Raw genomic sequence first — 9390 nt, forward strand, 5'->3', positions numbered from 1 at the left:
TAGCTGGGATTACAGGCACGTGCCACCATGCCCAGCTAATTCTTTGTAGTTTTAGTAGAGACGGGGTTTCACCATGTTGACCAGGATGGTCTCGATCTCTTGACCTCATGATCCACCTGCCTTGGCCTCCCAAAGTGCTGGGATTACAGGCTTGAGCCACCGCGCCTTACTTTGTTAATGTACTGTAATACTTTATTATTTTCATATGTTAAATCAAATTTGAGTTACTGGGATAAATCCCATTTAATCTTATCTTTTTAAAAATATGTTGCTAGATTCAATTTGCCAGTATTATGTTGAGTATTTTTGCCCCTATATCCATAAGGGATATTGGTCTGCAGTTTTCATTCTTGCAATGTCTTTGTCTGGTGTAGGTATTAGGGTAATAATGACCTCATAGAATTATTTGGGATCTCTTTCCTCATATTTTTTGTAAGTTTATACGGATTGGAGTTGTATTAATTCCTCTCTAAACATATAGAAGTTATCATCAGTGAAGCCATCTGGGTTTGGGCTTCTCTTTGTGGGAAATATTTTGATTATCAATTCAATTTATTTATATTTTAAAGTCCCGTTCAGATGTTACATTTCCTTTTGAATAACCTGTAAAAATTGCTTCATATAAATAAAAGCACATATTTTATTGTCAGCTAAACTATACTACAGGAAATGCTAAAGGTTCACTACAAGCTGAAAGAAAATGACAGAAAATGTTTAATGGGGCTTTATGAAGAAATAAAATAATAAATAAAATTAAAATTTAAAAAACGAAAATTACTTTCTCTGTTTTAAACACAGAATGAACTTCATGCCCTAAGTATTTCTTATACTGTTTTCAATTGCTTCAAAAACAAAATACAGCTTACTCTTGAACAACACAGGTAGGAACTATGTAGGTCTCTTTATACGTGGATTTTTTTCTTTTTTCACTCCTGCCACATCTGAGATAGCAAAACAAGCCTCTCCTCTTTGTTTTTCTCCTCAGACTCTTCAACATGAAGACAAGGAGGATAAAGACTTTTATAATAATCCACTTCCACCTAATAAATAGAAAATATATGTTTCTTTCCATAATTATCTTAATAACATTCTTTCTCTAGCTTACTTTATAATATAATATAGTAAATAACACAGACAGCTCACAAAATATGTGTTAATTTTCTGCTTACATTACTGGTAAGGCTTCTTGTCAAAAGCAGGCTATTATAATAGATGCTAAGTTTGGGGTAGTAAAAAGTTATACACACTATTGAACTGCAGGAAGAATTGGTGACCCTAACCAATGCATTGTTCAACAGTAAACTGTGAGTGCATGAAAAAAAATTAGATTATTCAACTAAAGAAATTGAGTTTCCATTAAAATAACAATGCACTAAAAAACTATCCATAATGTGCATCCCTCTGTTCATAAGTATACATGAAATTGCATGAGTTAATATATGATTTAATTCCAACACTATAAACAAAAAATAAAGAGCAACATGTTTCAAATAGCATTGAAATGTCAAAATGTCTTTGAGTCATTGAATTATAGATAACATTATTTCTTCTCCTAACATATGGAGTTTAAAATAGTTAAATGATGATTATAAAACAATTTAACAATGAAAACTATCACAAATAAATAATTAACTAAAATGACCGCTTAGCTTAGTTCTATTGTCAAATAGGATACGTTAAAAAAATGCTTTCCTGTGCTTTGAAGCAATAATTTGACAGTCTTCGTTGTCAAATTGGTAGTTTGTGCAACTATGGTCATTTCCCCCACAAAGCTCTAACTATATTACAATTGATTTTTAAAAAAATGAATTGTGTGTGTGTGTGTGTGTATGTGTAATAACTTCAAAATCAAAAGGACAACTATTAGAGAACAAGAACAAGCAGTCTAGAATATGCCTGCAAATAAGCAGTAATTAAAATTTAAACATGGGAATAAATATTAATGTTTTTGAGGGCTTTGAGATTTTCAAGAGGCAAGAAGGAACAAAGAGCAAATTGCTAAAAAATTAGATGGAGTTATACAGTAGTGTCTCCACTATAAGAAAACCATATCCTGGTTAGGTTTGCTTGTGGATGCCATGGCATGCCATCCATATCCCAGATACAAAGTATTCATTTCTCTCAATGATGCAACTACTGGTAATGTGACTGAGAACACTTTCTAAATCTCTCTTTGTCTTTTCTCTTGATTAATGAGAACTCTTTGCCCAAAATCAAATTACCCCTGCCAGGAGATCTCGGTCATGACTGATTCGTACCGCTATATAAAGGCTTACTCTGACCTTGCTTTATTTTCACATTTTCTTCTCTGAATCTAACCTTTCTGCTTCTGTCTTCTACTTGTAAGAAACCCTGTGATTATATTGAGCTCACCTTTGATAATCCAGGATACTTTCCCTAACTTCAAATTAGTTGATTAGCACCTTAATTTCATTGTATACTTATTCTTCTTTGCTATGAAACAACATATTTAAAATTTGGGCATTAGGTCATTGTTAGCTTTAGGGGATCATTATTCTGCATTCTATCACATCCAAATAAGCTTCTTAAAGTCAAATCTTCATCTTAGAATATACACTTTAAAAAAATTCAACTGTAAAGATTGATTACCTATCATCATTTAGGGGACTATCAAGAAATACTGTGGCAAAGAAAAGTTCACAGTAAATAGTCATGAAACATTCAGGGATAGCTTACAACTTTTTTTTTTAAAGAGATAATCATATAGCAAGAAATTTTGTTAAATGGAATTAACAAGAAACCAGATGAGGATTTAAAAATACATGGAATTGTTAGTGAAAACCAAAAGAAGTATCAGGCACAAGTCTAAATTGACTTAGAGGTTTATTTTGCAAAATTTGAGGACACACCAAGGAAAGAGACACAAGTCACAGTAGCATCTGTGGCTTGTACTTTTTCCAATGAGGTGTTAATATTTAAGGGAGAAAAAACAGGTGGGAGTGGAAAGAGGAAAGTAAAAAGGGGAGGGTTAGAAAAAATTAGACAAGCAGTTACATTTTTTTGAGGCTTTAACACTCCTTGAATCCATCTGTTGCATGTGAAAAGGAGAGAGTAGAGGGACAGTCTATTACGTAATTATCTCATGCTTAGTAAATCTACACTTTACATAAGATAAACACAGAATAAAAGAAGAAGTCAAATAGGCATTTTTCTTGGGGTGGACTGTAGGATGATTTCTAGTCTCCTCTTGTCCCATACCCATGGAGATAATCTGTTAATTTACATTGTTAGTGTGAGGGAGGCCATCTGGGAAGATATCTATTTAGGAACAAAAGGAAAGGCAATCTTTTGTATATGATTCAGTGTCCAAACTTAACTTTCCCTTTTGGAATAGTGACTTAGGGGTCTTCGGATTTTATTTTCCTTTCACAGTAACATTAAAAATAAGAGAACATACAATAAGAGAGAAAGAAGGAGAGGGAGAGAGAGAGAAACTACAAACATGAAGAAGACATAGTTTTTTTATGAAAAGAATCGTAAATAGAATATCTAAGTGTTGAAAAATGATTATATTGAGAAAAGAATAGCATGCAAACTGCTGACAATCAAAATAGTGAGTTTTAATAATTGGTGGATGAATTTTCAGCACCACAGTAAAATTGATAAAATGATGGAAGAAAATGAAGTTAAAATACATGAAAGAAAGATTAAAAAATTAAACTTTAAAGTATTTACAGAAAAATAGCAAAATTGGTAAGGAAATGATTAAAGGAATAACATTTTAGAACTCTCAGATATAATGAAGATATAGTTTCATAATGTAAGGACCTACAGAATACCAAACATTATTTATTTAAAAATTACAAAGCTAGACTCAATAAAATGAAAGTTTATAACATCAAAATGCTTTCCAAAGAACAGAGAAAAAATATTTCAAAAGCAAGAAAAAGTTTTGGAGTTATATTTTTTAATTATAGCACTAATTGCTAGAAAACTGTGGAACAATTAATTTAGAAAGTGGATAGAATAAAACTTAGTTCCAAAGTTCTATAAACATTTGTCCTGTTATTAAAGTATAAAGGTAAATAAAGACACATTTAGACATAAAATTATAATCAGTTATTACAGGAACAGGAGGTAATTGGCTGAAATGTGGGGTCTGTTGTGTCTGGCAGCATAGCTGGAGTGGGGAATATTAGATGTGTCCTTATACTCAAAGAAAAATAAATTGCTCTGCCAAAAAGACACCTGCACTTGTATGTTTGTTCAGCACTATTCACAGCAGCAAAGTCATAAAATCAACCCGATGTTCATCAACAACAGATTAGATAAAGAAAATGTGATACATACATATACGTAATAGAACATTACACAGCCATAAAAAGTACAAAAGCATGTCCTTTGAAGCAACATGGATGCACCAGGGGGTCATTATCCTAAGTAAATTAATGAAGAAACACAAAAGCAAATATTGCATGCTCTCCTTCCTAAGTGGAAGCTAAGCATTGGGTCACATAGACACAAACATGAGAACAGTAAACATTGGAGATTTTAAAAGAGGGGAGGAAGAGATGGAGGCAAGTGTTAAAAACTACCTATCAGGTATTGTGTTCACTACATGGGTGACAGGATAATGAAAAGCCCAAACCTCAGCAACATTCACTATACTTACGCAACAAACCTGTACATGTTACATGTTACATCTGAAACTAAAATAAAATAAAATTTGAATGTATATATGTATGTGTGTATATATACAGCCTTTTAAAATGTTTTTATTTCTACTTTTAAACAGGGAAGTAATGTTCCAGATGACAGCAACATGAGAGAGATGAATGTAGAAGAAAAACAACAAAAGTTAGAATAGGATTAATATGTTTGTTTCTTCAGAGTAGGGTAGTTACTAATTAGCGTTTGTTAGAAAAGAGAAAGATAAGATTGGAAAACTTAGATTTTTAATAATGCCCAATAAAAAAACAGATAACAAGGCCGGGCGCGGTGGCTCACACCTATAATTCCAGCACTTTGGGAGGCCGAGGCGGGTGGATCACGAGGTCAAGAGATCGAGACCAGCCTGGTCAACAAGGTGAAACCCCATCTCGACTAAAAATACAAAAATTAGCTGTGCATGATGGCGCGTGCCTGTAGTCCCAGCTACTCGGGAGGCTGAGGCAGGAGAATTGCTTGAACCCAGGAGGCAGAGGTTGTGGTGAGCCGAGATCGTGCCATTGCACTCCAGCCTGGGTAACAAGAGTGAAACTCCGTCTCAAAAATAAAACAAAAAAACAGATAACGGATATGCAATTTCTAAACTTCAGTGGGGGAGATTTTTTATTAACAAAGGAAACTAAAATAACAAAAAGCATGAAAGTGAAAAAAAGGGAAAGCAACAGGAAATGTAAAATTAGAAAGTGAATCAAAAACAAATATCAAGAAAGCAGAAATATATTCCAATTGGTTGTAAACCTGCTACCTAATAATTCTACTTTAAAGAATAAAACCCAGATAAGTTAACTAAAAATATATTGAAAGATGTCCCTCATGCGTTGTAATTAAAAATAATAAGATGAACTATCTCTTAGTAAATGAAAATATAAATGAAATTAATGTTACAAAACAAAACACAGAGTACTTTAATCCATATAAATAAATAACAAATGATGTAACAAAAATACTGTGGTTGGTTGTAAATCTAAAACTTTGCAATTTGAAAATACACATGCTAGCCTTTGCCTCTGGAAAATTGGGAGAGAAATCTGCTGGGGCAGTGTTAAAGGTGATATTAACTTTAGTGCTGTGTGCATGTTATTAAACATCCTCTTTGAGAGGAATGCCATATAAAAAGTTAATTCTTGGTTGCAGGCACAAAACTTTTTGTTACATATTTGTTTATATTTTAAATAACTTACATAAGACAAAATGAGTATAATTGTAAAAAGCAATGTGACAAGTTTGATAATTCAAAAGGTAATTAATTGGTTGGTCTTTGGAAGTCTTATTAAATAAATTGAAAACCTTCAGTATCATGTGAAATGTGGCTATCAACAGCTAGAAATGACATATTCTACCTTAAAGTCTGTGGAAGAACAAATGATAGATCACAGGCTGGAAAGAGAGGTCTTGGATTTTGTAATAGAGTCTTTTAGGGTCAAATGTAGATTGAGAGAATACCAGAGAAAGTGATAGGCAAAGACTTCCACATATCACAGATGTAAAACTGCTATGCCTAATTGGATTATAACAAGACCACACTTACGCTTATGTTATGGGCATAAATTCCAAAAAGCAATCAGTGATAAGTTATGCTGGTATTACTGAGAAATAGGTTTGAAATTATATATTTTTTTGTTTTGGGTGTTATTGCACTGAGTCTTATGTATTTGGCAGATGATGATTTCACTTGAGCTACAGATTTGGCAATGATTGTTTTGAACCCATGAAATTGGCTTTGTAAGAGGACAACAGAATGCAAGCTCCATCGGGCCAGACATTGAATGAATATAAATTTAAGGATTCATCAAAGGCATGATGCATGAATAAATAGAAGTAAGAGAAAAAGAATGAAAGAAAAAAAAGGAAGAAAGGAAGAAAATAAGAAAAAAAATAAAGGAATAAATAAAGTAGTTTACAGGGTAAATTTCCAATGCCACGTATCTCTCATCACTGGTCACAAAACACTCAGTCTAATATGTTCCTTCCCTGGAAAAGAAGCAGCCTTGTGCTAACAAGCACACTTCACAAGGGCATGCAGGCAAAGGCCCTACAACTCTCTCCCAGGATATCCCTTCCAAGATAGTTCATCAGTCTTTGAACTTCAACTACAATGATGAGTCTGCAGTGTTAAAATCCATTATTAGTAAGCATCCAGGAACAAACCAACTTGTATTGTAAGTTGAGGGCAATGATGTAAGAATCAGGTGATTTTCCTTAATGCAAGAAAATATCAGTCTTTATAGGAGGATCAAAGACCTTAGTAAAAGAACATAGTAAGAGTCTTATTTTTTAGTAAACATGTGGAGCACTCGCTCTCTAATCTGTTTGGTCCTCACCCCATAAATGATGGGGTTGAGAGAGGGTGGGATAATCAAATAGAGATTGGCAACAAGAATATGAATGTAACCTGGTATTTTGTGTCCAAATCGATGAGTAAGGAAAGAGAAGACTGAAGGGATATAAAAAACACAGATGACCCCAACATGAGACCCACATGTGCTTAGTGCTTTTAGCCGAGCATCATGTGATGGGAGGCGGAAGACAGCAGAGAGAATGTAAACATATGAGATGCCAATAAGGACCAGATTCAGGACAAAGAAAGAAACTACAAAAAGCCCATAGATAGCATTGATACGGATGTTTGCACAGGACAATTTTGCAATGCCCATGTGCTCACAGTAAGAATGGGCTATTATATGAGCCTGACAAAATGGTAGGCGATAGATAAGGTAGATCATGGGAAGTGTAAGTAAAACTGGACGAATTACAATGCACATGCTAATACCCACCAATACCTGGGATGTCAAGATGGCTGTGTAACGTAGTGGAGCACAGATGGCCACGTAACGGTCAAAAGCCATAGCCAGTAAGACCTCAGCCTCCATGCCAGTGAAAGCATGGATCAGAAACATCTGGGTCACACAAGCTCCAAAGTTAATCTCATGAGCATCAAACCAGAAGATACCCAGCATTCGAGGCACAGAGGTCGTAGAAAGGGCCAAATCAATAGTGGAAAGAAGGGTCAGGAAGTAGAACATGGGCTCCCGGAGGGTCTGTTTTGCTTTGATGACTAGCAGAATGGTGGCATTGCCCAGCAAAGCCAAAAGGTAAACAGAGCAGAAAGGCAGGGAGATCCACATGTGGATGTCTTCCAGACCTGGGATTCCAATGAGAAAAAATGTGGCTGGGTGAACTTTGCTCTTGTTGTGATAAAACATTCTTCCAAATGACAGTGTAGTAGAAGTTGTAAAAGCAGGAGCTGGGGAGAGAGGAAGATTGAATAAGAGTTTGGAATGAAAATAACTAAGTTTGTGTTTCACTCAGTATATGCAGAGTAAAATGAAAAGTTTCATTATTTGGAGGGTTCTGTTACTGCGTTTTGTAAGCTACAGTCATTTGAATCGGTGAGTCTCAAATAACTTAATTCTTATGTTTGCATAATGATTACAGTATAATGTGTAAGCTTACACATTAAAAATTGCAGAATTCTGTGACATAGAATTTGATATTTAACTGTAATTATTGAAGATGTCCTGTACCCTTTGTTAGTACCCTTGTTGAGGAGGAATGCCTGAAAAATCAAAGACACACACAAGGGAGATGCCAACTAATTCAAGAGGAGACACCTTACGAGAAAGTGAGGTTACAGGCACAGATGTACACACATTTTTTAATTAAAAATAGAAATTCTATTTGACCCAGCAATCCCATTACTGGATATTTGCCCAAAGGATTATAAATCATTCTATTATAAAGACATGCACACATATGTTCATTGCGGCACTGTTTATGATAGCAAAGACCTGAAACCAACCCAAATGGCCATCGATGATAGACTGGACAAGGAAAATGTGGCACATACACACCAGGGAATACGATGCAGCCATAAAAAATGACGTGTTTGTGTCCTTTGCAGGGACTTGGATGAATCTGGAAACCATCATTCTCAGCAAACTGATGCAAGAATAGATAAATCAAACACCACATGTTCTCACTCATAGGCGAGTGATGAACAATGAGAACACATGGACACAGGGAGGGGAGCATCACACACTGGGGTCTGTTGAGGGGGACTAGGGGAGGGACAGCAGTGGGTAGGGAGGTTGGGGAGGGATAACATGGGGAGAAATGCCAGATATAGGTGACAGGGGGATGGAGGCACCAAACAACATTGCCATGTATGTACTTATGCAACAATCCTGCATGATTTGCACATGTACCCCAGAACCTAAAGTACTATATATACACACACACACACACACACACACACATATATATACATACACACACACATATATATATAAACTCCAAAAGTTCTTCTAATGATTCATTAATCATTTATTGATATAGAGCAAATACAAAGATCAAGCCTAATATCCTCTTAAAAAAACAGAAAGAGAACATGTTAAATGTAGATATAGCAAACAAAAGCATAGGCACCCTGGACTGCTTGTCCAGGAGCAAACACAGGCTGGGTCACATACTACCACACATGAAAGAGCTCAGAAAGAAAATAATAATAAACCTGTTGTGAATTTTCACTGATTAAAACACTTTCTTAAGAGCAACGAATTTCTCGGTGGCTCATTCTGGACTTTTATGGTAGTGATAGTTTCTAGTGGTATTTGAAAACTCCACTCTATATTAGTTCCTCTAACTAGGATTTGCTGGATTTATGCCTCCTGCCTGATTAAGTCACTTTTTAGGTAGGTAGAG

At 35.0% G+C, this 9390-nt stretch overlaps 1 protein-coding gene across 1 annotated transcript; it reads right to left on the bottom strand.

The window, feature by feature from the left end:
• Window positions 1–5598: 5598 nt before the first annotated feature.
• LOC108307441 (olfactory receptor 52J3) lies at window positions 5599–7892 on the bottom strand. The gene has a single exon (XM_017532807.1). It carries the CDS (start codon window positions 7890–7892, stop codon window positions 6957–6959), a length of 936 nt encoding a protein of 311 aa, XP_017388296.1. The 3' UTR covers window positions 5599–6956.
• Window positions 7893–9390: the final 1498 nt, after the last annotated feature.

The sequence above is a fragment of the Cebus imitator genome, unplaced genomic scaffold (genome assembly GCF_001604975.1).
Source record: "Cebus imitator isolate Cc_AM_T3 unplaced genomic scaffold, Cebus_imitator-1.0 Scaffold79, whole genome shotgun sequence".
NCBI classification, from domain to species: Eukaryota; Metazoa; Chordata; class Mammalia; order Primates; family Cebidae; genus Cebus; species Cebus imitator.

What these genes read in the sequence shown, in the direction of transcription:
- LOC108307441 (XM_017532807.1), bottom strand. Translation starts at nt 7,892, where the DNA reads ATGTTTTATCACAACAAGAGCAAAGTTCACCCAGCCACATTTTTTCTC.